Consider the following 27,983-nt stretch of genomic DNA (forward strand, 5'->3'; position numbering starts at 1 on the left):
CTGAAGAGTTTAAAGACTATGACCGATTTCGCACTCAGCTTCTCTGCACAGTGTCCGTCGGATTTCCCACTATCTGTGCCAGAGTTACGGGAAGTGTCGCGGCTTTTGCGCAGCAAACAGAAACCACTAAAAACCAGTTTCTGTTTGCTGCACAAAAGCCACAACACTTCCTGTAACTCCAGCGCAGATAGTGGGAAATCCGATGGACGCTGCACAAAGAGGAACGTGACTGCGGGGTAAGCTGAGCTCGAAATCGGTCTATGTCAAGAATAGATTTGCATTACTAAGCTCAAGTGAATGGGAACTGGAAGAAATATAGTTTGAAACCAGAGATATTATCAAGTACGAATGCACATATTCCTGTAACAAAAAAAAAAAAAAGAAAAGCCTTGATAAGTGACTGAGGGAAACTCTTAAAATTGCTAAAGATAGACAAGAAGGAAAAGTAAAATGTGACAGAAGCAGAAGTCTAAATGCAGTATTCCAGTGACTAGCACATAGAGATAAAGAAACAAAGAATTGTTATAAAACCCAGAATGAATATACAAGAACAAAAAAGGAAGAACAAGAGACCTGTTCCACAAGTTCCAAGAAATCAAGGGGAATTTTAAAGCACAGTTAGGTATGCTTGAAAGATCAACATGGAAAATAAACTATAAATAAAAGCAGAATCTTTTGAAGATCAGCATTTTTGAAAGTGAAGTAAAAACTATACTCAAAGCAACTGGGAGAAACAAATCACCAGGAGTAGACAGAATATCAATGGAGCAAGTCACAGAAATGGAGTCTATCACAATCTTAACACAAATATGCCAACAAATACGGAAAACAAAACAATGCCACACAAACTGGAAATGCTCAAATACATTCCAGTTCCAAAAAAAAGAGTCAGAAAAGGAAGAACTACAGATCATATTGCAACTTTGCAACACTGCATAGCAATGGTGTGACTCCAAAAAATGCAGCTTCACACACAGGTACAAAATGAATACATAACAGCCAACATGTGGCCCAGCCCAACATGGCTCAACCATACCTGACATGGCCCAGCCCAATGAGGTCTCATTTATGTCAGATCTGGCCCTCATAACAAATGAATTTGACACCCATGGTATACATCATGAAAAGCTAAGGTTGGTTTTAAAAGAAACAGGTGTTACACAACATCTGATTATTTTTGATGCACAACCTATACTCTGGACAAAAGTCTACTGATTATGGGGAATTGACATGAATATGGAGAATCAGAAGAGTTTCCAATTGGCAACTGTGTCAGACAAGGACGTACTTTATCTCCATATCTGTTCAATCTGTATGCAGAACATATAATAAACATAGATGGATTAGATTTAGATGAAAGTGGAGTAAAAATTGGTGGATATCTGAGATATGCAGATGATACCACATTACTGGCAGAAAATAGTGAAGACCTGAAACAACTCCTGATGAAGGTTAAAGCAGAAAGTGCCAAAGGAGAATTACAGATGAACATCAAGAGGACAAATGTAATGACTAGGGATGGGCATAAACTACTGAGAATTACACTCATTAAGGCTGACATGAAGAAACTGAAATTGTTCAAGATTTATTCATCAACTGAAAAGGACATTGCAACCAATAAATCAGAAGGAGATTGAGACTAGGAAGGGCAGCCATAAGGAGCTAGAAAGATCCTTAAACTGAAGGATGTGTTGCTGATGACCAAATTCATGACATCAAATACTACAGTATTCCCCATTACTATGTATGAGTGGGAAAGTTGGACAGGGAAGAAAGCTGACATGAAGGAAGTTAATTGATTTGACTCAAATATGGGGTATTTTTCAGGTTTGTAGAAAGGTCTTTCTTATCTAGTCACCAGATTTAAGTATCCTCAGATTTGGCCAATGTGGCTATTAGAATATATGATGATTTGATTTATATCCCCCCTCCCTGCCAAAGCAGGCTCGGGGCGGCTCACAGTATAAAACCCACAACAAACAATTAAAAACGATACATATTATAAAAATTACACATTCAATAGTTAAAACAATCAGAGTAATTTGGTGCTAATCTCTTTGATATTACATGTTATCAGTGGCGACAGTATCTCTTCAGTTTCCCTACAGTAAAGGCTCAGCATCAGTTGAAAGCCAACCAGAAGAGAGAGGTCTTATAGGCCTTACAAAACTGGACAAGGTTCTGCAAGGCCCTCACTTCCTCTGGTAGTTGATTTCACCAGTAGGGGGCTGCAATCGAGAAGGCCCTCTCACTAGTGCTCTTTAATTTGCCTCCTTTGGCCCAGGGATTCCTAATAGATTTTGAGATCCAGATTGAAGTACACTCTGCGGAACGTGTGGGGAGAGATGGTCCCTAAGGTAGGCAGGTCCTAGGCCATACAGGACTTTAAAGGTAATAACCAGCACCTTGTAGCAAATCTGGTATACTATTGGCAGCCAATGCAGTTCCCGCAGTTCCAGCTGTATGTGCTCTAACCTGGGAAGCCCCAATAGCAGCCTGGCCGCCGCGTTCTGCACTAGCTGTAGTTTCCGGGTTTGACACAGGGGCAGCCCTAAGTATAGGGCATTACAGTAGTCCAACCTCGAGGTGACAGTTGCATGGATCACCGTTGCCAGGTCATCGCACTCCAGGAAGGGGACAGACTGCCTCACCTGCCTAAGATGGAAGAAAGCAGATTTAGCAGTGGCTGTTATCTGGACCTTCATTGTCAAGGCAGGCTCCAGCGGCACCCTCAAGCTTCTTCTGACCTTGTGCGCCATTGTCAGTGGCGCACCGTCAAATGCTGGTAAGGGGATTTCCCTACCTAGACCGCTGCGACTCAAGCAAAGGACATCTGTCTTCACTGGATTCAGCTTCAAGCAACTCAGCCTAAGCCATCCTGCTACGGCTTGCAACGTCAGATCTAGATTTTCTGGAACACAGCCAGGCTGGCCATCCATCAGCAGATAGAGCTGGGTATCATCAACGTACTGGTGGCAACCCAACCCATACCTCCGGGCAATCTGGGCAAGTGGGCGCCTGTAGATATTAAACAACATCGGGGAGAGCACCGCCCCTTTAGGCACCCCACAATTAAGCACGTGCCTCCAGGACAGCTTTCCCCCAATTGCCACCCTTTGTCCCCGACCATCTAGGAAAGAAGAAAGCCATTGCAAGGCCAACCCCTGAATCCCTGCGTTGGTGAGATGGCAGGTCAGTAACCGATGGCCGTCCGTATCGAACACAGCCTATAGGTCTAACAACATCAGTATTGCCAAGCCGCCTCGGTCCAGATGCTGCTGGAAGTCATCCACCAGGGCGACCAGCACTTTTTCCGTCCCATGACCTGGGCAAAAGCCAGACTGGTGGGGGTCTAAAACAGAAGCGTCATCCAGAAAACTCTGTAACTGTAGCGCTACTGCCCTTTCAATAATTTTACCCCAAAAGGGTAAATTCAAGACCGACCAATAGTGTGCCAATTCAGCTGGGTCTAATGTAGGTTTTTTCAAGAAAGGGCAGACCACAGCCTCTTTAAGAGGCATTGAAAAAAGCCCTTCAGAGAGGGATCTATTTACGATATCCCGTATAGGATATCTGAGCTCCCTCTAGCAAGCTTTAATTAGCCAGGAGGGGCAAGGGTCCTAATCACAGGTTGTTGGGCACACAGTGGAGAGGATTCTGTCAACTTCCTCCAGGCTGAGTGTATCAAAGCAATCAAAACTGGCCCAGAAGACAGACTTGGGGCCTCGAGTTCACGTACTGTTTCCAATGTGGTGGGAAGGTCGTGGCGGAGCAAAGAGATCTTATCTGCAAAAAAGTTCATGAAAGCCTCACAGCCAATCTCCAATTTCCTAAAGTTTTGTCTGCCTTGCGGGCAGTGTTGTAAGAGTCCGAATTGTGTTAAACAATTGTGCCGGGCACAAAGTCGCGGATGCAATCTTGGCCGTAAAGTAAGTTTTCTTTGTGGCTTTGACTGCCATCTCATAGGACCTCATAAACTCTCTATAAGATGTTCTCGTCGCTTTGTCTTGAGTACGCTGCCATTGCCTCTCTGAGCCCTCGTTTCATCTGCCGCGATTCCGGGGTATACCCCGATGATAGCTTAGAACGAGGATGCAGAAGATGCCAAGGTACAATCTCATCGATGGCTTTGGAAAGCTGGCCATGCCAAGACTCAACCAGGTCATCCAGAGAATCGCCAGAGGGGCAGGAATCCCATAGAGCCATTTGGAACTGCTCAGGGTCCATCAGGCTTTGCGGGCGAGCCAAAAGATGCTCACCATCTAAACGGGCTTGGGGTGGGACATCCATACAAGCCTTGAGGGCATAATGGTCCGACCATGGCACTGCTTCAGCAGTAATACCATCCACTAAGACTCCCGCCGCAAAGTTCAAATCTAGCATGTGCCCCGTCTGGTGAGTGGCTGTTGTAATAAATTGGGAGAGTTCCAGTGATGCCATGGATGACACTAGGTCCATCGCTTAAATGGTGGTCATGTCATCAGCATGAACATTGAAGTCACCCAGGATCAAGAGCCTTGGGTACTTCAATGCCCAGCCTGTTACGGCCTCCATCAGGGACAGTAAGGCGCCGGCCGGTGCGTTAGACGGTACACCAGTCATATCGCCAACCTCTCCCCTACGTCCCACACCAGACCGGCACATTCAATGCCATTGATCTCTGGGGCCGAGAGAGCCCGGAAGAAGTAAGCCTCTCGTATGAATCGAGCCACCCCTCCCCTTTGCCTGCCAGTCCATGATTGGTGAAAGATTGAGTATTCTGGGGGAGCCGTTTGGGAGATAGCTACAGTCTCCCCGTCTTACACCCAAGGTCTCTGTCACACAAGCCAGGTCCACGTCCTGCTCAAGCAGGAAATCCTGAAGGACTGAGATCTTATTATTTATGGACCTGGCACTGCATAACACCAATGATGGAGGCAAGTAATTCAGCCTGACCCCACTACCTGCCACCGTTGGGATGGGACACATTCTGGAAGGGGGCTGAGTGCTTCCAAATCTTGGCCTCCTTCCCTTATAGTGATGTTCCCACCGTCATATCTTCCCCTCCCCAGGAGTACTGGAATCCCCAGACCAGTCATCCCCTACTGGTCTCTGCCACAGCCTCAGACCAGTTGTACAAGAACACAGCTCACCACCCAGCAACTAACTAACTCACTAACCCTTTTCACCCTTGCCAATCCAAGTCATCTTCCTAATTTTGTCTATACCTGCCAATTAATCTAGTCTAATATTTAAGTAATATTTAAAACCCCCAAACCCTGCTAATCTCCTCTTTAATTAGCTAATAATAATTCAATCAATTCTACTAGCTCCTTAATTGTAAAACCCTCCCAATCAAATTGATACACCCCTAATATGATTAATTCATAGGGTCATTAATTCATAGGATGGCCATAGGTTGGAAGCAATTTAGCAGTTTTTAAGACACACACACAACAGCCAAGATAATCCCCAGCCTCTCTAATGAAAATAATCTCAAACAGAAGGGCAGGGAACATCTGCGGCCTGAACCCTTGCCTTGCCATTGCTAGTCATAATAGACAATACTGGGGTAGATGTATAAATGGTGTGACTCCACATAAAGCAGATTCACACATAGGTACAAAATGAATACATAATGGCACCCTGTTATAAATTAATCCAGTTGATTAGTCCTATTTTGCAAATACCCTTACTTTGAAAGATTTTTAAGAATATCTAAACAAAAACTGACTAGAAAGAAAATCAAAACTTACAGATCTCAATACCTTAGCAAGAAGCAAGATTTGTATAACATTACTCTAACAAATGTTTACAAAAAAAATGGCGGCGGCAGTGGAAGCCTAGACACTAGGGCTCCCGCTGTTACTAACACCTATTAACAGCAATAACTATCAATAACATCAACACTGATACTACAGCGACTGCACTGATACATCTAAGTGATATAGAAGCAACGAATAAGCAACAACTAAGAGTAAACAGCTGAACGAATGTCGAACCCCACCTGCAAACAACGGAGGCAGAGGCTGGGCCTGGTGCTGAGGCGGAGGAGAGACGCGACCACGAGCTGCCGTGCGGGGGAGTCTGGGTGAGACTGCGGGAGGTGCGGAGCCACAGAAAAGCGGAGGCCGGGTGAGACTGCGGGAGGTGCGGAGCCGCAGAAACGCGGAGGCAGGAGCCAGGCGGCCCGCTGGGAACGCCGAGGACGAGCTGCGGGGGTCGGCCGGGGGGCTGCCACGAGTGGAGGCTGGGAAGCGGCTGCGGAGTTGTGTGGAGCTTGAGGAGCAGCACGGACAGTGAGCGGGCAGTGGACCGTCCTCGGGACGTGGGTCTTGGTGGGCGCTCTCTGGCCCCCGCCCCCTCGCCCTCCTCCCCGCCCCCCTCCTTGCTCCCTCCATCTTCACCCCCACCCCCACCCTTTCCATCTACAGACGCTACCCAGCGTGGCCGACCCAACGGCCTGGATACTCCCCGACAGAGAAGCCCTGTACAGGGCTCAGGGGAGCCCAGGAGTGTGTCGAGCCGCAAGGGATCGGAGACGAAGAGTGTGTTTAAACATCAACTGCACTGGCATCTGCACTTTATCAGCACCTAGGACCAACTTATAAGTATGACTTTAAGATCTGTAACCCATAGACAATATACACCGCCACCCCCTCTACAGAATATTCGGACTTACAACTTATTAATTAATTGAGCGCTGACCACTAATGGAAATTTGTCAAAATTGTTATTAATTAATTTATTTGATTTTTAGCCAATTAATTAGTGACTGATTATTTATAATATATTTATATATCAGATTATATATATCTATATTTATAACTTTTAGCATATTAATTAGGAAGGGGTGGGAGGGATTATTTATTAATAGTGCTAGAACCGATTAAATTTATGTAATGTAATGTAATGTAAAATTTTATTTGTATCCCGCCCTCCCCCGCCGAAGCAGGCTCAGGGCGGCTAACAACATTTAAGGTGAACCACACAATAATAAAACAATAAATTCACATTAAATTCACATTAAAACCAATCAATGATTAAAACATTAGTAAAAACATTAGTAAAATTTATAATATTTTACTAATTGATTGGAAGGGAGACTGGGACGTGCTATTAAATTAATTAAGTTAAGATATAAGTAGTGTGTTAGCAGTTAAGAATAGGAGGGACTGGCGGGGGGGGGTAAATTGAACGGCAGGTGGAGATAAATTGGGAGACAAATTGGGAGGGGGCCATACTGTGAGCTCATTCCAGGCAGGTGCAGATGTTTGCCCAAGGGATTCCAGTGCTCCTGGGGAGGGGAAGATATGACGGTGGGAATAGACAGATATATAAGGGAAGGAGACAGAGACAAAACGGTGCTCGGCCACCTTCCAGTCTACTTCCCATCCCAATGGTGGCAGGTAGTGGGGCCAAGAGGAAATGCTCGTCTCCGTCACTGGTGTTATGCAACGCCAGGTCCATTAACAATAAGACCTCGACCCTTAAGGAGTTTCTGCTCCAACAGGATGTGGACCTGGCTTGCGTGACCGAGACCTGGGTGCGGGATGGAGAGACAGTAGCTCTCTCCCAGATGACCTCCCCCCAAGTTACTCGGTCTTTCACCAGTCACGGAATAACGGGCGGGGGGGAGGGGTGGCGTTGTTCATATGGGAGGGTTACTCCTTTCGAGCTCTCCCGGCCCCAAAGATCGATGGTATCGAATGTGCCGGTCTGACGTGGGATGTTGGAGGGGGGTTGGCGATCTGGCTGGTGTACCATCCGCCTAACGCACCAGCTAGCGCCTTACCATCACTATTGGAGGCAGTGGCGGGCTGGGCATTGGAGTACCCGGGGCTTATGGTCCTGGGCGACTTCAATGTCCATGCCGATGACACGGCCTCCACTCAGGCGATGGACCTAGTGTCTTCCATGGCGACACTGGGGCTCTCTCAGTTTGTCACAACTCCCACGCATCAGGCCAGGCACACACTAGACCTGATCTTTGCGTCTGGGATTTTGGTGAACGATATCGCGGTTGAAGCGGTTCCATGGTCGGATCACCTAGCCCTTAAGGCCCGTATGGAGACATCGCCCCAACCCTGTATGGGCGGAGAGCCCATTTTGGCTTGCCCCCAGGGCCTGATGGACCCGGAACGGTTCCAAACAGCCCTGAGGGATCCCTGGCCCACTGGCAATTCCCTCGATGACCTGGTGGAAGTCTGGCAAGGCCAGCTATCCAGGGCTATTGATGAAATTGCACCTCGGCGCCCTCGTGTGAGGCTGGCTCCATGGTATACCTTGGAGTTACGCCAGCTGAAACAAGGGCTCAGACGACTAGAGAGGCGGTGGAGGCATACTTGGGACGAAGCGACGAGAACATCCTATAGAACGTTTATGAGGTCTTATGAGATGGCAGTTAAGGCTGCAAAGAAAGATTACTTTGCAACCAAGATTGCCTCTGCAAATTCGCGCCCAGCACAATTGTTTAGAGTAATTGGGGACCTTATAACATTGCCACAAGGCAAACCAAACGTTAGAGAATTAGAGATAGGCTGTGAGGCATTTGCAAAATACTTTGCAGATAAAATCTCGTCGCTCCGCCAAGACCTGCCTATCACATTAGATACAGTAAGTGAAACTGAGGCTACGCACCTGTCTTCGGATTTAGTGCTGGGCCACTTCGACCCACTCAGCCTGGAGGAAGTCGATGGAATCCTCTCTGCTGCTCGCCCAACAACATGTGATTTGGACCCTTGCCCCTCTTGGCTGATTAAATCCTGCCAGAGGGAGCTTAGATGTCCTTTACGGGACATCATAAATAGATCCCTCTTAGAGGGGCATTTTCCAACACCTCTGAAAGAGGCCTTGGTCCGCCCCCTCCTGAAAAAATCTACAGCAGACCCGGCCGAATTGGCAAATTATCGACCGGTGTCTAATTTACCATTCTTAGGTAAAATTACTGAGAGGGCAGTGGCGTTGCAGCTACAGAGGTTTCTAGATGACGCTTCTTTCCTAGACCCGTGCCAGTCTGGTTTCCGGCCGGGCCACGAGACCGAGACGGTCCTGGTCGCCTTGGTAGATGACCTCCAGCGGCAACTGGATCGAGGCGGTGTGGCAGTGCTGATGTTACTAGATCTGTCGGCTGCATTTGATACAGTCAACCATCAGCTGCTGATCCATCGCCTCGCCGACATAGGGGTTAGGGGGTTGGCCTTACAATGGCTTTCCTCCTTCCTCATGGGTTGGGGACAAAGGGTGGCGATTGGGGGTGAGCGATCTCAGAGGCGCACACTAGACTGTGGGGTACCTCAGGGAGCAGTTCTCTCCCCGATGTTATTCAACATCTATATGCGCCCCCTTGCCCAGATTGCCCGGAGGTTTGGGCTGGGTTGCCATCAATATGCAGATGACACCCAGCTCTATCTGCTAATGGACGGACGGCCCGCCTCCGCCCCGGGGAACCTGGACCAGGCTTTACAGGCTGTTGCAACGTGGCTTAGGCTGAGTGGGCTGAAGTTGAACCCGGCAAAGACAGAGGTTCTCTGTGTGGGTCGTGGCGCTCTGGGGAAGGAAATATCTCTCCCGGCCTTCGATGGTGCGCCGCTGAAGGCGACGCAACAGGTAAAGAGCTTGGGTGTTTTACTGGAGCCTTCGTTATCAATGGAGGCCCAGATAACAGCCACTGCCAAGTCAGCATTTTTCCATCTGAGGCGGGCGAGGCAGTTGGCCCCTTTCCTAGAGCGTCAGGACCTAGCAACGGTGATCCATGCAACGGTCACCTCAAGACTGGACTACTGTAACGCCCTCTACCTGGGGCTGCCTCTGTGCCGGACCCGGAGGTTGCAGCTAGTGCAGAAGGCGGCGGCCAGGCTGTTGCTAGGTCTCCCAAGATGGGAGCATATACGGCCGGGGCTACGCAAACTGCACTGGCTGCCGATTGTATACCGGGTCCAGTACAAAGTGCTGGTCATCACCTTTAAAGCCCTATATGGCCGAGGACCGACCTACCTGAGGGACCGTCTCTCCCAGTACGAGCCCCAGAGAGCACTGAGGTCAGTAGGGAAAAACAAATTGACCATCCCTGGGCCAAAAGAACTTCAGAATACCCGCGCACGGGCCTTTTCTACCGCGGCCCCATTCCTTTGGAATCAGCTCCCAGAGGAGGTGCGGGCCCTGCGGAGCCTTGATCAGTTCCGCAGGGCCTGCAAGACCACCCTCTTCAAGCTGGCGTTTATGAATTGCTGAATTATAAGTGTGTAACAAAGGAAAACGCCAAAACGGTCCAGTTCAGGATCTTGCTATTATTATGTCAACTGACAGGGATAGCGTCAAACAACAATGTTACTGTCAAATTTAGTAATTTAGTAATGTTTTAATTAAGTAGTGATTGGTTTTAATATGTTAATTTAATGTTTTTATTTACTGTATTGTTTATTTACGAATGCTGTTAGCCGCCCTGAGCCTGCTTTGGCGGGGGAGGGCGGGATACAAATAAAATTTTACTCACTTACTTACTTGTTCCCACGACAAGCAACACTACTGTATTCAGCAAATCAGGTGACTATCTCACAAAACTCTACTATGATTAAGACATTTATATACAGACTTTCCACTCTGAAAAGTCTAAAAAAACATTTTCACAAATATTAAAATATTAAAACTACAATAAACAAAAATTCTAAAAAATGAGAAAACCTGTACAGTATTCACTAGAAGATATCTCTGCATTAGAAAGCTAAACTGGCAGGCATCTTACTCTTAAAAGAAACAAATCCTTTCCTTGGACAGGAGTGAAAAAGCTAAAGGAAACGAAGAAGAAACAAAATTCCTTGGGTTGGATCCACCAGAGAATTCCCATTCACAGAGTGATTTTCACACACAGAGTGCAATTTTCTTTCCTCCAAGCTGCAGTCCAAAATACCTGCTGAAATGCTGTTCAACACCTTTGTAGGTACATGACTCCTGATTCTGCAATATTTAACTAAGAATGAGATTATTCCATTTAATGTACACTTCCGGGACTAGATTTATATCTGAGTGTATGGTCACTTACAGTTTCTCTGTTGGGGTTATGTACTGGCTTAATGCCCTTAGTAGCAGGAGTATGGTACTTGCCTTCGCTTTACTATCTAGGTGTTATTACTTCTTTCCTTCGCCTGTTTTCCCTGATGATATGTGGGTTTTTGATGAAATAAATTATTTAATTTTTTTAAGAAAAGAAAAAAGAAATGCTGTTTGGGGGTTGGGAAGATGGCGGGGGGGGGGGGATCACACTGCAGGCAAAAAACCTTTTATCCATTGAAATGCTCCAGAGAATACAAGCCTAGTTCCTATTTGCTGCCAATTTGGAAATTAGAAATTTTTACTTCTAAATTTTAGCTAAAAACTATTTAACAAAAAGACTGAATTTCCAACACAGAATATTTTTAAACATCTAGGCAAATGAGACAGACTAAATAGGATTTAGAATAAAGACACCATGAGTTCCTAAAGGTACAGTAGTTTGTTTAGTTTACTAGTACTGCAAGGGGGGGAGGACTATTTCTAGGACATCATTAAAACCAGGCAGGAATCTATTAACTACTATTACTATGTTATTCAGCTGCAAAGAAGAGGAATGGAGGGAAAGATTTGGTCAAAATACTAAATAAAATTGGTCCCTGCCTAACTTTATAAAATCAAGACAAAAAGTCTATTATGTCTTCTTGTTGTTCTTTTGGCCTAATCACAACATGATATTTTTGACAAGACAACTAATTCTGTTTACAACTTAATTCTTCAAAGCTGAATTTCATAGATACACATAGAGAGAAATTCAAAAGTTCAGTAACTTCTATTATGACAAAAAAAAGGATAAGCACATGCTCAGTGTAAGATCCACATTTAAAGGTGATCATTCTGTTTATTTCATTTTTTCATTTAAAAAAAACACAGCTGAAACAAGAGTAACCGAAGAGACCAGTGGCACCTTTAAGACCAACAAAGTTTTACCTTGAGTAAAACCTTGGCCTTAAAGGAGCTACTGGACTCAAACTTTGTTCTACTGCTTCAGACCAACATGGCTACCCACCTGGATCTAAGGGCAACCAAGTTAACCCAGAGCCGAGATACTGAGAAATACTACGGAAAGTGGCACATATCTTACCTGGGTTGTTATTAACATTATTTTTGGGTGGTCTTGGTGTTGGCTTGGGTAGAGTAGTTTCACTCAGAGCTTTGCTAGCAGCAGAATGATGAGCCTTTTTAATACTGCTTCCTTCAGCTTCCCATGTCTGTTCTCCAAGAGTCAGCTGCACTGTGAACATCTCCAAAGACATTAAAAGACAGATGTCAGTAAGATCAAACACTGACAAAGTCTCCTACAAAAGAACTACATTCTTTGATGGGTCATGCAATTTGATTTAGGGATGAGAACTAGTGTAGACTGAAGTTTTTATGACACATTTTTGACTTATCAGTGTGTGGATATTGTGAGGCAAAGCACCCCTGGACCCCGCCCTTCAAGGGTTACTGTGAATGGTTATGGGCTTGTTCCATCCTGCAGGTGTTACTAATTGGTCTCTCAGCCTACACAGTCCTTCAAGGCCAGAGCTGGAAGTGTGGAAATTAGCTTCTCAAGAGAACCTGCAGCCCACAGGATGGGAGAGGGGAATCAGGAGTGATGAGGTAGTTTTCTAGAGTTCCAGCAAGAATGTGTCCTGATTGGGTATCATCACAACCTGATGCTGCTTGGCCAAAAACTATAATTGGGTTAAGGGCCTGGGTAAGGTAGCTAGCTTGGATTTTGATGGATTGAGGGTTCTATGCTTATACTGCAATAGAGATATTGAGAATGCATGAGCTATGGCCTTTGCTTCTTGGACTTAAGTATTGCAGGACATGTAAGACAGAGATGTTCCACTAGGCATTTGGTTGAGGACAGTGACCATCTTCCATTTGGCTGGCGCTCTTGTTTCTCCAACTTCTCCACCCATGAGGCAGTGACATACTTTGGCAGTTGCATTGCCATCTGACTGGTAATTTATTGTTGCACATTTTTATGATTTTAAGTTTTTTATTATAATTATGTAAGTATTTCATTGATGTTTACTGCCCTGAGTCCTGTCCCATGGGGGGGGGGTAGTCTAAAAACTGAACTAAATAAATAAACAAAATACAAAGGTTTGTGCCTTCTAAAGTAGGTTCTGAAAATATGTCAGATAGTTATGCTACAGTTCTTGTTTTCCTGCTGTATGAACTTCATGCATTGTATTGCTTGTAGATAAAATGTTTTTTTACAGAAATTAAATAAAACTTCATATAATTTTTTTAAAAAATAAAGAAAGCTTTGGTTACTCATGTACAACAGCCCTGGGGACCCACAGGGTTCAGCTTTGAGAAAAGCTGGCCTCCCTCACTGAAGTTTGCCCATCATTCTTTGGCACATATTAAGATCTCCAATCGCTCCAGGTGAAATCGCATCTGTGATTATTTATGCCTTGCTGTTGTACTATTGTACTATTTAGTTGTTTTAAATATTGTTATACATCTATTAATGTATGTATTTTATTTATCTCGATGCGATCTGCTCTGAGCCCGCCCACAGAGAGGGCAGAATATAAGTCCAAATAAATAAATAAATAACTTTTAAAGTGCCTTTTGATTCATGATACTGCCCACATTTCTGATTCAGAGCAATGGTGGGATAACAGATACCTCATAAACTGTTGTTGAAAAATAAACACATAGAATTTTATTTTAGACCTATTTATTTTAGACCTATTAATAATCACAGTCTAGTTCTTCCAAGGTTTATTTTTTTCTTCGTGGCAGTTTCATCTATTCTATAAAGTGGGGATATGTTTATAAATATCTTTGTGTAAAGAACTCAGTTCTTCTGTCTTTTGTCATGTTTAGATAAATGAAGAACTAACAGTACATTGCTTCATTTTTTGATTTAGCTGGTTTAGCCCATTGTAAAGGTGCTATATCACAGACCTGAAAAAAATATTATCTGGATGGTTCTCAGTTTGCCAGTCCTGCCTGGGTACTCCTATATCTGTCCACCCCCCCTCCAGGAGAGGGGTGCAAACAGTCCTTAAATTTTAAGGACTGGGATTTAAATAATTTCTTTCTAGAGATTGCTAAAAAGCAGACTAGGAAGGGAAGGCATCATGATATAGCCCAATCTTGTCAGTTCTCAGAAACTAAATACAGTCAGTACTTGGAAGAGAGACAATGGTGGAAGACTTTACAGAGGAAAGCAATGGCAAACCACCTTTGAATCTCAATTGCCTTGAGAGCTAGTAGCTGGGGTCACCGTATGTCTGCTGTCACTTGACAGTATTTTACACACACACACACACAGACAAATCAGACTATGTATGGGATGTACATGACAACTGATACTTAGGACCAACTAAAATGCAACATTTGCCAGGGAAGTTACAGTAAGTAGAAATTACTTGAGGGGAGGGACGGTGGCTCAGTGGTAGAGCATTTGCTTGGTAAGCAGAAGGTCCCAGGTTCAATCCCCAGCATCTCCAACTAAAAGGGTCCAGGCAAAATAGGTGTGAAAAACCTTAGCTTGAGACCCTGGAGAGCCACTGCCAGTCTGAATAGACAATACTGACTTTGATGGACCGAGGGTCTGATTCAGTATAAGGCAGCTTCATATGTACTCTTATGCTTACTTAGTTTAAAAGCTAAGAAATGATTACAAATACAGCTGTCCTCGACCAGAGACAGGGCATTCTCCGCTCTGTCTCCAACCTGGTGTAACTCTCTGCTGACTAACAACTATGCCTTGTGGGATTTGTTACAGTTTTGCAGGGCTTGTAAGGCAGAGGTATTCCACCAGGCGTTTGGTAGAGGCCAGTGATGGTTCCATCTTGGCACTCCCATTACACAACTGTACTGCAAAGCACCATCTTTTAGGCTCATTTCTGCTTTTAGTCTAATTGATGTTTTATATGACACGTTGTGCACCGCCCTGAACCTGGCTTTGCCAGGGAGAGTGGCTGAAAAATAGAAATAAATAAATAAATGTTACCTTTGCATGAGCAGGTCCTCGTTCGTTCAGAAGTTTATACAGAGGCTGAATTCTATTGAAACGGGCTAACTCATTTACCAGACACATTGGTGTTTTCTCTTTGGGGTTTACCATGTTATCTTGGAAAGGAACTGTAAATAAATAATTGACAAGCCAATTCAGAAGTAACATATATAGAAAAAAATAAAAAATATATAGCTTAACTAGAATATCTCAGACACCCTATTGTATACTGAACTCCATCTGGATTATTATTTTCTATAATAACAGAAATGTGTACATTTTTAACATAAGTTTTTAGAAAATCTGAAAATAAGAAAGTTGATTAAAACATTCTAATTTGAATTAACCACACTTCTGAAATTTAAAACCTGTTCTGTTCTTGGCCTTTAACATTTAAAGAGCAAACTTTAACGTTTACAGTTTCCCTGTTTCTTTCTTTTCTCCTGTCTATACATTCTAAATCTCTGTTGCTTAAACCCAGGAATGCTTGCGAGTCTTCAGGTTTGCTAACAGTATATTTTCTCTGCACATTCTCTCTCTTTTTTCTGTCCATTCTCTTCATATTCAACACCAAAAACTTTCAGTGTAGTTTTACTTTTGGAGGCCAATGTTTCAATGTACAGCACTAGGAACTACATTTTATTTACAGGACTTCAAAAGAAGTACCACTTGTTGCCAAAAAGACTTAGACATTATGTTCTATAAAGAAATGCAGCTGGATCACTTCCAGCTGTCTTAAATGTTTCTACACAAATACTGATTCAGCTGTTTTGTATAAATTGCCCATTTTGTGCTTATTACAAACACTCTAAAGTTGATTACACAAATTAAAAAAAATAGCTTAAAACCAATCACCCACTCACCAGGTGAGCTGGTACAATCCACCAAACCAGCTGTAGAATTATTACAGTCTACAGCCAACTCTGGAACAGATCCATTTACGGAGGACTGAAGACCAACTGAACTTGTTGCCATTACTGATGGGGCTGGTGTTGCTGGGGTAGTCAGGGCAGGTCCAGAGTGATTTGTTACAGTCTGTGTTTTGACTTGTGCCATTATTATTTTTTTACTGAAGAAGAAAACAACAATAAATATATAAGAGCAGTGCTGCTGTTTGCCTATCCCTCCATTCCCAAGGGAAACTGCAAATATGGCCTGCAACCCAACACCAGCGTTAAAAAAAAAAAAAGGTCTATTAACCAGTCTCTTGGTATCCAAACAAACTTTAAAGAACATAGCACAGCGATGGACAAACTTGCTTAATGCAAGACCACATAGAATAAATGTCAGATGTTCAAGAGCCACAAGACATGAACATCAGATGTTCAAGAGCAGGCAGGCAGGAAGGAAGGAAGTAGGGAAGGAAGGAAGGTAGGTAAATAAATGGAGGGGAGGGTGGAGGGAGGGAGAGGAGGAAATAAAGCAACTGACTTTAAAAGCATTCTCCAAGCTGCCAGCTGGCTTGGCTCGGAGAAGTGCTTTAAAGAAAGAAATGCCTTCTCCAAACCAGCCAGTGGGGTGGGGCAGGCTTCAAGAGCCACACAATATGTGTGAAAGAGTCACATGTGGCTCCTGAGCCGCAGTTCAACAACCCCTGATATAGCAGAATACAGAAAGATTTAGGCAATATAGGTGCCTGATAATGAGAACAATTATAATGTACCTAAATTACTTCTACACGCTTAAGTTCTATTGACCTTTCCATCAGCTCAGAATAAATTCTCAGTGATGCTTTGTATTTAGCAATGGTAATAAAACATATGAGACTGGATCCAGCTAGTTCTTCCATTGGTGAAAAAAGAAGGGGTTCCCTAACAACACCAAAAAGACTGTGTTTCGGATCATGAGACCTGCTTTGACAAAAGCCTGTAAAACAGATGCAGTAATAATGGCTGAGTTTAAAAAGTTGACTGAGACCTTCTCAGTAGCTGCTTCCTATCTTTAGTACTCCCATCCTACAGAGATTTGACAAAGCCTGAACCTCAGCATATTTCAGAAACAAGGAACTGCTTTTCTGCATTCAAATAAACTTATCAAAGATATGCAGGAAGTATTTTAATGGCAAATTTCCTTGGTAATATATGTATAAGTGATACATTATTTTAAATTTGTCCTTTAATTCACATGACAAATTAGAAAGCCAAATAAATAATGTCATTCCTGATATTTATAAATTGTGTAGCGTTTATTATTTGAACTTCCACGTTCCTATTTAATATTCTATATATATTTTATATATATATATATATATATATATATACACACATACATATATTTAAAAACAAGAAAAATTGAGAGGAAACATATATAAACAATAAAAAGAAAAAAGAAAAGAAAAGAAAATAGAGCAGAGAAACGTATCTTTACAGTTTAACCAAACCCAAGAAATATTTTGGCGGCAAAGAACAATATAATCATTACCACAATCCAACTTATTCCTCTCTTTTCCTATACTGTATAAACTTAATTATATACCCTTACTCTTCAAATCAACATATCAAGTTATTTTTTTCTTTAGCATACATAAAGTCAAGGGGCTTCCAACTAGCAATAAAAGTAAATAATCTCTTTTCTTTGACTGAATAAGTAAATTTAGCCATTTCTATTAATCCCAACATCTTCAACCACCATTCTTCTACTGCAAGTATTTTCATAGTTTTCCAGCTCTCTGCATAGAGTAACCTTGCTGCTATAATCACATATTTTTAAAAGTTCTGTGACTGTTTTCCAGATGTTTGTCCATCAGTCCCAACAAAAAAGTTTCCAGTTTCATTAGTATATTCATTCTTAAAATTTTCTGTATCTATAAATGTATTTGTATCCAGTATGTTTTGGCTTTATCACAAGTCCACCACAGATGATAAAATGTTCCTTCCTGCTGCTCACATTTCAAACATTTATTTGAAGTGTTTTTATATATTCTAGTCAGCTTATCTGACTAGAACAAAACAACAAAACATCATCTTATATTTTTTTTCTTTTAGAGTAACATTTAATGTAAACTTGAGTCCTTTCAACCATAATCTTGCTCACTGTTCCATTAGTATATCATGTTCAAAATTCTAGCCCATTTTATCATACAGTCTTTCACCTGTTCTTCTTCTGTTTCATATTTCAACAATTTATACATTTTAGCAATGCAAATGAACTTCCATGTTACAATCATTCTAACAGCACTGTTAATTGAAAAATGTCTAATAATCCTGATGACATTCCTTCTCATAACATCCCTGTTACTTCTTATAAATTGTGAAGAACATCACTGTTACTCCTACTACACAAATAGAGATCCCGACTGCCTGTTTTCATTGGAAGTCTCTCAAATTATTCAACCAATTTGCAACAACCAGTATCAGTTAAAACCTCATGGCACATAGGAAATGCTTAAAGTGATTGAGCTCTGCAATAAAGATGAGCCACTCCTTGTGATCTGGGTTTTACTGACTAAGAGTTTATAAAGCCTGCAGAGGTCAGACTGAGCCCAAGTCTTCAGTGGGTTATCTGTTAACTAAGCCAATGTCAGTAAAGGAAATTTGACATCTCTGCATGCTCTGACAGTTGCATTATAACAGGTAGAGAGAAGACAAGAGGTCAAGGAGTTCCTGGGATAACAAAGATAGAATACTCAGTTATCCCCGGCTGGTTTGTTCCCGGCCCTAAGGACATCTGTTTAGCCTTGACTAGGGCCAGGGCCTTCTCTGCCCTGGCCTCAGCCTGGTGGAACATGCTCCCACTGGAGGTTAGAGCCTGCCAGATTTATTACTGTTTCAAAGGGCTTATAAGATGGAGCTGTTCCACCAGGCCTTCAATTGAGGCAGCGGGCATCCAAATTAAACCAAATTGGCCTCCTTTGATGTAGTGTGCGAAAGGTGTTGAAATATCTTGACAGCCCAGTCATCTTATGATATTAGTTGACTTATTAACTAGCTGGATAAAATTAACAGGATAACATTTAAGTTATTTGAGGAGCTCAAATAAAAATTAGTTACATAGACTAAAACATTGACCTCCTTATTTTGGAAATGGGATGGATGCAAAGTTTTTAAGTATTTGGCCAGGATCAAAACACCCATAAAACTCTTGGTTCATGCTCTCAATAGGACTTTAAACATTGTTTGCAATATATCATGGGGTTTAAAGAAAGGTTAAAAATGTTGGTAATACACTTCCTCAGCCATGTTTAAAACATGATTTGTTCAAAGTGAGGTGGAAGAGTTGCTTATTTTGTATGCTACACATTATTTGTGAAAGAAGGAACAGAGAGAAATTCTGAGTTTTACAGAACAAAATCATATGCAGTTATTCCACTGCATATTTTATATGTAGTTATTACACTAGAGTAATTTTGCACTAGGGAGCCCCATGGTGCAGAGTGTTAAAGCTGCAGTACTGCAGTCTGAGTTCTCTGCTCACGACCTGAGTTTGATCCCATTGGAAGCTGGGTTCAGGTAGCCAGCTCAAGGTTGACCCATCCTTCCAAGGTCAGTAAAATGAGTACCCAGCTTGCTGGGGGAAAAGATAACTTGGGAAGGCAATGGCAAACCACCTCATAAAAAGTCTGCTGTGAAAACGTCATGATGCAATGTCACCCCAGGGTCGGAAACGACTGGCGCTTGAACAGGGGAGTGATTACCTTTACCTTTAAAAAAAAAAAAATTTACACTGGACTGCACTATATATCACGTTAGTTATTAACTAGCTAAATATTTCATTGATGAACTGGTGGGAGACAACTGTGAAGGTGAGAGGAAATTTTAATGGATTATGATGTAGGTTATAAAGAAGAACTGAGTAAAGCACTTTTAATGACTCAGCACACTGGAACATTACTCCCCTTTTGGGTTTTTAATGTCTAAACACTGCTAGAACTCTTACTCTGAAAGACTTTCCCTCAATTAAAATGGAATTACCTATCAAGTTTGGATCATTGGCATTTCAGGCTCACTTTGCAAATACATTTATTCAAACATTCAGTTCAAATTTACTTCTGTTAGCATAAAACAGTATGTCTATTAGGGATGTCCTTGACAACTATGACAGTGAAATCGCTCACCTCGAGCCAGACTTCCTGGAGTGTGAAGTCAAATGGGCCTTAGAAAGCATTACTAACAACAAAGCAAGCGGAGATGACGGTATCCCAGTTGAGCTATTCAAAGTCCTAAAAGATGATGCTGTTAAAGTGATGCACACATTATGTCAACAAATTTGGAAAATGCAACAGTGGCCACAGGATTGGAAAAGGTCAGTTTATATTCCAATCCCAAAGAAGGGTAATGCCAAAGAATGTTCAAACTATCGCACCATTGCACTCATTTTACATGCCAGCACGGTCATGTTAAAGATCCTACAAGCTAGGCTTCAGTAGTATGTAGATCGGGAACTACCAGAAGTTCAAGCTGGGTTTCGGAGAGGTAGAGGAACTAGAGATAAAATTGCCAACATTCAATGGATTATGGAGAAAGTACGGGAGTATCAGAAAAACATCTATTTCTGCTTCATTGACTATGCTAAAGCCTTTGATTGTGTGGATCACAACAAACTGTGGCAAGTCCTTAAAGAGATGGGAGTACCAGACCAGAAACCTGTATAAGGGTCAAGAAGCAACTGTCAGAACGGGATATGGAACAACTGGTTGGTTTAGAATAGAAAAAGGAGTTCGACAAGGATGTATATTGTCACCCTGCTTATTTAATTTATATGCAGAGTACATCATGCGGAATGCTGGCCTGGATGAAGCAGAAGCCAGAATTAAGATTGCCAGGAAAAACATCAACAACCTCAGATATGCAGATGACACCACTCTAATGGCAGAAAGTGAGGAGGACCTAAAGAACCTCTTGTTGAGGGTGAAAGAGGAGAGCACAAAAGTAGGCTTGAAACTCAACATCAAAAAAAAAAAAACCCTAAGATCATGGCATCCAGCCCCATCATACCTTGGCAAATAGAAGGGGAAGACATAGAAGTAGTGAGACTTCACATTTCTGGGATCCAAGATCACTGCAGATGGTGACTGTAGCCATGAAATTAAAAGATGTTTGCTCCATGAAAGGACAGCTATGGCGAACCTGGGAAGTATAATAAAAAGTAGAGACATCACCCGGCCAATAAAAGTCCATATAGTCAAAGCGATGGTATTCCCAGTAGTAATGTTTGGCTGTGAGAGCTGGACCATAAGGAAGGCCAAACGCAGAAGAATAGATGCTTTTGAGATGTGGTGCTGGAGAAGAATCTTGAGAGTTCCTTGGACTGCAAGAAGATCTAATCAGTCAGTCCTAAGGGAAATCAACCAAGACTGTTCCCTGGAAGGTCAGATGCTGAAGCTAAAATACTTTGGCCACCAAATGAGAAAGGAGCACTCACTGGAGAAGATCCTGATGCTGGGAAAGACAGAAGGCAAAAGAAGGGGACGGCAAAAGATGAGATGGCTGGACAGCGTTACTGATGTAACAAACACGAATTTGAGCAGACTTCGGAGGATGGTGGAAGACAGGAGGACCTGGCATGACTTTGTCCATTTGCAAAGAGTCGGACTCAACTGTGCGACTGAACAACAACAATTAGGGATGGGCGTGGAGCAGAAAAATGGAGGTCCCACACACTTCCATGGACTTTGCAATTTAAGAACTAGTTTGTGGCTTGGGAAGTCCATGACAGGTGCAACCCAGAAGTGGTCTCAGAAGGTATTGAAATGCCTCGTGAGCCCACTTCTGGATTGCCTACCATGGCAGGGCAATGTCACTCACAGCACATCACAGCAGTGGAATGGCTTCAAAGGGTTCCCTGGGAGCCAACATGTCTGGCTCACAGACTGCCCCAACAGACCAAATGGACCACCTAAAAAAATTTGCAGTCCATGGGTGGTCCATCAAAACTGCAAATGCATGGAATGGGCAAACAGACTGTGAACCGGGCCCCAGTCCATCATGAAATTAGGGCACTGGGCTGGTCCATACCCACCCCTAACTCTACACATGTCCTTCAGCTCCCTGCAAAGATACAGCATTGTCCTATTATGGATTCCTATGCTTATAGCAGCAAATGATTGAAAGCAAGCTCACAGCATAAGCTTACTCCTATAGTGCAATCCTAATGGTTTACATGGGCTTAAAATGGAGTAACTCTGCATACGATTATTTATTTTTAATATAAAATTTTATTCTGCTCTCTCCGCAAACAGGTTCAGAGTGGATCACATCATAAATAAAGATACATTAATAGAATATAAGAACTTAAAACAATTAATAATACAGTCTAAACACAAATAATACTATGACCACAATGCACAAGTTTCCACATCAGCCACAAGGTCAATCCTGCGTAGTGTAGGTTACAGTAATCAAGCCTGGAAGTGACCATTGCATGGGTCACTGTAGCCAAGTCATGGGGAGAGAGATAGGGGGCCAGCTGCCTGATCTGCCAAAGGTAAGGATTTATTAAGGAAATGCTGTTTTCAGCAGCTTTGCACCTGCTACATGCAACTCTTTGCAGCTAAGGAAGACATCAGGCTAGGTACTCTTGAAATAAAAATTCTAGATTAGAGGATTTATAAATTCAGCATGGCAGTTATTTTCTTAAGTTGTTTCTTCTTCTTATGGTGCATTATTTCAAATAGTTGTCTACTCCTACAGCAACAATCAAATAATTCATTTCTTCACTGCCATGGAGCCAGTTCAATTTATTCCCTGCTGAGCTGACTCTAGATGGTACTGCCAAAGTAACCGCTGGTGTAAACTTCCGAGAATACCAATGTAAATACACTCCCACTGTCACCTTCCTTCTCTCTTTTTACAATGTGCTTTCACTATGTTCTGTGTGTTTAAAGTGAAGGTCTGTGGAATCATTCAATTTTAAAATTCTACAAAAAACCAAAAAAAGTCAAGGCATTAGAGGGGATGTATGGCTCAAATCACATAGTAAGTGCAACCTCAATATGAAACCCACTGTGTTACACTGGCCATATTTGTTAGCATGTTAAATACTTGCAGCCTAGTCCTACCCATGCTTACTCAGAAGTCCCGTTGATATACTTCGCTTAATAATATAAGCGCAATATGGAAGCCCTTAGTGCTTGGTAAAGATACAAGTTTTTCATAGAAAAAATATAAGTTTAAGAACCAGCTTTACAGTCACGCTATTTTGTTCTCAAATGCTGTGATAAGTTTTTTTTAAAAATGTCTAAAACAGCTAACTATAATAGTTTTCACCAGAAGACAATTAGTTTGATTACAGAATTTGGTCTGCTGTGACAGCTCTGTTCATCTTAACAAGGCCTTCTGAAGATGCTACCCTGCAAACTGATGAATACAGCAGCTACTGCATAGAATGTGAACAATGGAACTGCCTTCAAGGTCATTTATACAAATAGAACATCATTGGAACTTTTAATGTCAAATGTTTGTAACTGATTTTTCCTGTTATACATAGTTGGCTTTTAATTTCTGTAATCCACTTTATTTATTTATGTCATCAATACCAGACTTTTCTTCCCAGTGGGGACAGTTTACATCCTCCTCCTTTATTTTATCATCACAAGTCTGTGATCACTTGGGCTGAGAGTGTGTGACTAGCTCAGCTTCAACCAACAAGCTTACAATAACCAGACTAGGGATTCATACTTGGCTCACCCAGATCCTAGACTGACAGTAAGCAGTACACAACACTTGCTCACCATGAGTCTTCTGTGAGAAAGGTAAATAAAAATGAAGTAAATAAATGTACCAGTGCTTTTTTATGTAACTAATATTACAGCTGACTTCAAAATAGTGTATTATGCATGTGTTTTAATTTACAACTACAGTATCAAAACATTTTTTTTTCAATTCCAGATTCTAGGACTAAAAACATGGCAGCTCTTATCCAGAAGAATGAACTATTTACTGAATGCAGCCATGGAAATAACTGAACAGGTGCCATTTAACTGTTCATTTTATATTTGTTCCCAGTATATTATCCCTATTTTATCTAACTTTCCAGGCAGATCTGATAAATGATACACATATTCCTTGCAGATTTGATCATAATAAATGAGATTTTTAAAAATATAGCATAGTGTCCAGTAACATATACTTTACCATGTTTCTGGAAGCTGCTAGTTCAATGAGCTAATCCTAAGTACATTTATTCAGAAATAAGTAGCACTGTAATAAATTGACCTTTACTTATGTTCAATGTTCGTAACCTTCCCTTCTTCTGTCCACAAAAGGCACCCTGTGAGGTAATGAGGCTGAGAGAGCTCTGAGAGAGCTGTGACTGACCCAAGGTCACCCAGAGAAAACTGAGGAAGATCTTGATGGCTTGCTGTAGCAATTGATGTCTGTTCAGGAAGACAGCCCACTTCTGCAGGTATTCGACGGAGTGTGTGTGTGTGTGTGCATGCAGTGACATGACTCAGAGCTTTTGGCTATTAGTCTGTAGCTCTCAAACTAGGACCTGTAAAAAATCAGTTTCCCAGAACCAAGCTAGCTCAGATTTGTTTTTATTGTTCTGCAGTTTGGGGCTTTGTTTGTAAGCTGCTTTAGGTCTCTTCGGTAGTGGAGTGAGCAGTCTAAAAATGCTCGTATAAATAAATTTTTCCTTGTTTCACATTAGATGTTGATCACTAATTAAGCCAAAGGGAACAAAACAAAGCAAAGATTAGGTCATGTATAAAGAATCTGGTGTATTTAAGCAGAGCACTGCTCTTGCCTGACAAGAGATCCTGCTTTGTTTCTTGTACATCCCTTCTAGAGATAAAAACAGGAGTAACTTTCACCACTGGTAGTACTAGCATTACATCCTTATAGAGCCATATCATCTGCTTAGAGTTCCAACTCTCCACTGAAGTGGGGGCCTCTGAGGTTATTTTTAACATATTAAATGTTTAGTAAAAGCAAAATATATCTATCTGAAAACTGCTGGCATGCTGATTCCCCAGCAGAGAGAAAAAGAATAACTTTTACGTAATTTACTCTTAGGAGTGCAGCCATGTTGGTCTGAAGCAGCAGAACAAATTTTAAGTTCCATGGCACCTTTAAGACCAACAAAAGTTTATTAACGATATGAGCTTTTGTTTGCAGGCCCACTTCTTCAGATACATACTGAATTTACTTTTGTGTGTGTAGATAAGTACAACCTTTTAAATAAGGAAGTGAGTGCAGAATTCTGCACTCTTTAATACTTTATTCCAGGGCTTTTTTTGAGCAGGAATGCACAGGAACACAGTTCCAGCTGGCTTGGCATCAGGGAGTGTGCCTAATATGCAAATATCCCATTGGGCCTTTTTCTACAAAAAAGCCCGTGTAAAAGAATGGTGATATTGGGGTGTGTGGCCTAATATGCAAATGAGTTCCTGCTGGGCTTTTCCTACAACAAAAGTCCTGCTTTATTCTATTATTTGTGTAACAAAGTGTTTCTTCCCTCTCAACACTTGGAATTGCTAGCATTTACTACCTGGAATAATACCTCAACCTGAATGGATCAAGCTAAACAGATCATGGGTATTTTAGCAGCTATGAATGAAAACCACAAAATCCTCAGTCCAATTTTTATGTCAACCATGAACTCTTCAGGTTGACTTAGGCAAACCAGGTTTCTTGTCCACACATCTGCAGTACAGAGATAAGACTTGCTGGAAGGATTTCTGAGATAAGGCACTCAAATTCCAAGTGCTTTTAGATAATTATTTAAGACCTATATAATTATTTCAGCTGAAGGTAATAGTGCAACAAACCTTAAGCTGTATACAAAATCATATACAAAAAGGAATTATAGGAATGTAATGGACTATCTGACCAATCAAGGATTCCTTATTCCATTAATAAGCCTTCTGCCTAAATGAACATTGCCTGTAACCCACATGGTTACCTTCCCAAAGCTCAACTTTTATATAAGAAAACAGAGAACCAGGATTCACATACTCAGCACTTTGACCTAGGAACAAGCAGGTGGATGCATTCTTGGATCAGTACCCATTTTCACCATTGGGTTAAAAAAAAAAAAGTCCCCTCCAGGGATAACCACGAAGGAAAGCCACTGAACAAACTACCCGTTTTCTTTGAACACCGTAGCAATGTACTTTATTTCCTTAAGTACGGGAGAGGGGTGTATGGGGGAAGATAACTAGTTTTCCCTGGAGAACGTCACTTATGCCAAGCCACTCCAGTTCCACAAAACAAGGACCGCACTTCACTCCTTGCAGACCCTGCCGTTCTCCCTTTGCCAGGAGGCTTTGGGGGCGTGCATCCCGCAAGGTAGGGATCGACCTCACCTGTGTACCTGCTGCCCCTTGTCCTAAAGGCAGCCGACCTATATCGTAACCCACTCCCATCCCCCCTCGCGGCTTGGGCGGGGGGGGGGGGGCGTTTCCTGAAACAGGCAGCTGGGAGAGAGAGACGGGGAGCAGCAAGTCGCTCGCCTTCGGCCGGGCCCGGACGGCGCTTCCATTCCCCCGTCAGTCCTCCCCTTCTACCGCCGGCAGATGCGGCCGGGACAGAGGAGGAAGGTGAGGGAGGGAGGCGGCGTCTGGCTCTGCCTGCTGGCAGCCCGGGCGGCGGCACCCGCATCTCCCACTTCTGCCCACCTTCCCCCTGGCGCCGCAGTGCTTGCGGCTCTTGGTCTCACCCATTCCCTCCTGGTGTCCCAGCGGGGCTCGTCCGGGCGCCCCCCACGGCCCCAGTTACCTGGTTCCCGGAGACACTTTGGTGACGCCTCCAACATCGGCAAACACTAAAGTGAACTGACCCCGCTGTGCCTCGGCGGCCGCCGGCCACAACCAACCACTTCACCACCCCCCGCTGGCCGGCCACGAATACAGGCCCGTAGTCGCCGCGGCCTGCTGCTTCGGCGCCGCCCCAGAGCCGAAGCCTAGGCCTCCCCGGCCCATCCTACTACGCGGCCGCCTCGCCAGAGGCCTCCCCGCACGGAACCCGCTCCATCACTCCCCCCCTCTTCTGCCAGCACAAATGGCCCAGTCCGCATCCCCTTCCCTTGCGCCTCCCGGCCGATGGAGAATACCCCACGCCCCCTAGCGGCAGCTCTGGGTGCAACGCAGTTGCTAGTTGCATAGCAAAGAGCTTAGCCGGAGTGGTTTGTGGCCTCTGATGCCATGATTTAGCGGGAGCCCGGGCCCACTGGACGCAGGTGTGGGCCGTTTGGATGCAAGGATGTTCCGGTCATATGGCACAATTGTTGACTCATCGGGGCAGATACCCGCTTTGCTCTCTGCATTGATTTCGGCTGCTGCAGGATTCCACAACAGAACTCTTTAGTCTAGGGTTACCGTATTTTGAAAAACAAAAAGGAACTACCGTACTTCAAACAAGTGATCATGAGGATAGCCCTATTACTTAAGCCGTGATAATTGCCGGTAACTATGAATATTCCTAACCTTCTAACCCCAAAAGAGGACATTTTCTTGTTTTTTAAAAGCAGCCCAAAAGAGGATGCACACAAAAAAGGATGTATTAAAAAGAATGACAAGATTGCCCACTGGAAACAGTGGGAGAGGTGTGAAGGCCCATTGAAGATAATGGGAGTCAGGAATGCCAGTTGACATGCATAGACTCCATTGAAATACACTGTAGCCCAAAAAAGATGCAAAGAAAATGGGACCAGATAGACTACTCTTGGGAATAGTGCTCTGCAACTGGGATCACAAACCATAGTGTGGAATGAAATACTTCATATTTTAATTTATATTTTGGCAGGTGTGTAGCTATCACGAAATCAGCCCCACCTCGATAGTTATCCTGCCTGTCAGCTCCTCAGTTTCCTTATGAATTCATGAGGTTGATGTCAGCCATCTATTGTCAAGTATAAATCTTGGCCTTGTTCCCCCTTTTGCTGGAAGTTAATCTTTAAAGTGAACTCCTGTTTATTATTTGTCTGCACAGGCAACAAATTTTATCCTAAGGTGCATTCAGTCTACATATTTGTAGTTTAACTCGTGATAAAAAGAAAATGCAAACATTACAGCAACTATCAGTGTCACCTTTCTGCGAATAAA

At 43.0% G+C, this 27,983-nt stretch overlaps 1 protein-coding gene across 1 annotated transcript; it reads right to left on the reverse strand.

The window, feature by feature from the left end:
- LOC132565949 (double-stranded RNA-binding protein Staufen homolog 2-like) lies at positions 1-26,935 on the reverse strand (the record flags this gene model as incomplete). The annotated part of the gene is made up of 5 exons (XM_060230565.1): positions 26,659-26,935; positions 15,865-16,070; positions 14,999-15,129; positions 12,113-12,272; positions 1-73 (listed from the first exon to the last, which is right to left on the reverse strand). Coding segments are annotated over exons 2-5 (557 nt in total), but the record flags the coding sequence as incomplete, so codon positions are not given.
- Between the last annotated feature and the right edge of the window lie 1,048 nt (positions 26,936-27,983).

The sequence above is a fragment of the Heteronotia binoei genome, unplaced genomic scaffold (genome assembly GCF_032191835.1).
Source record: "Heteronotia binoei isolate CCM8104 ecotype False Entrance Well unplaced genomic scaffold, APGP_CSIRO_Hbin_v1 ptg002239l, whole genome shotgun sequence".
Taxonomy (NCBI): Eukaryota; Metazoa; Chordata; class Lepidosauria; order Squamata; family Gekkonidae; genus Heteronotia; species Heteronotia binoei.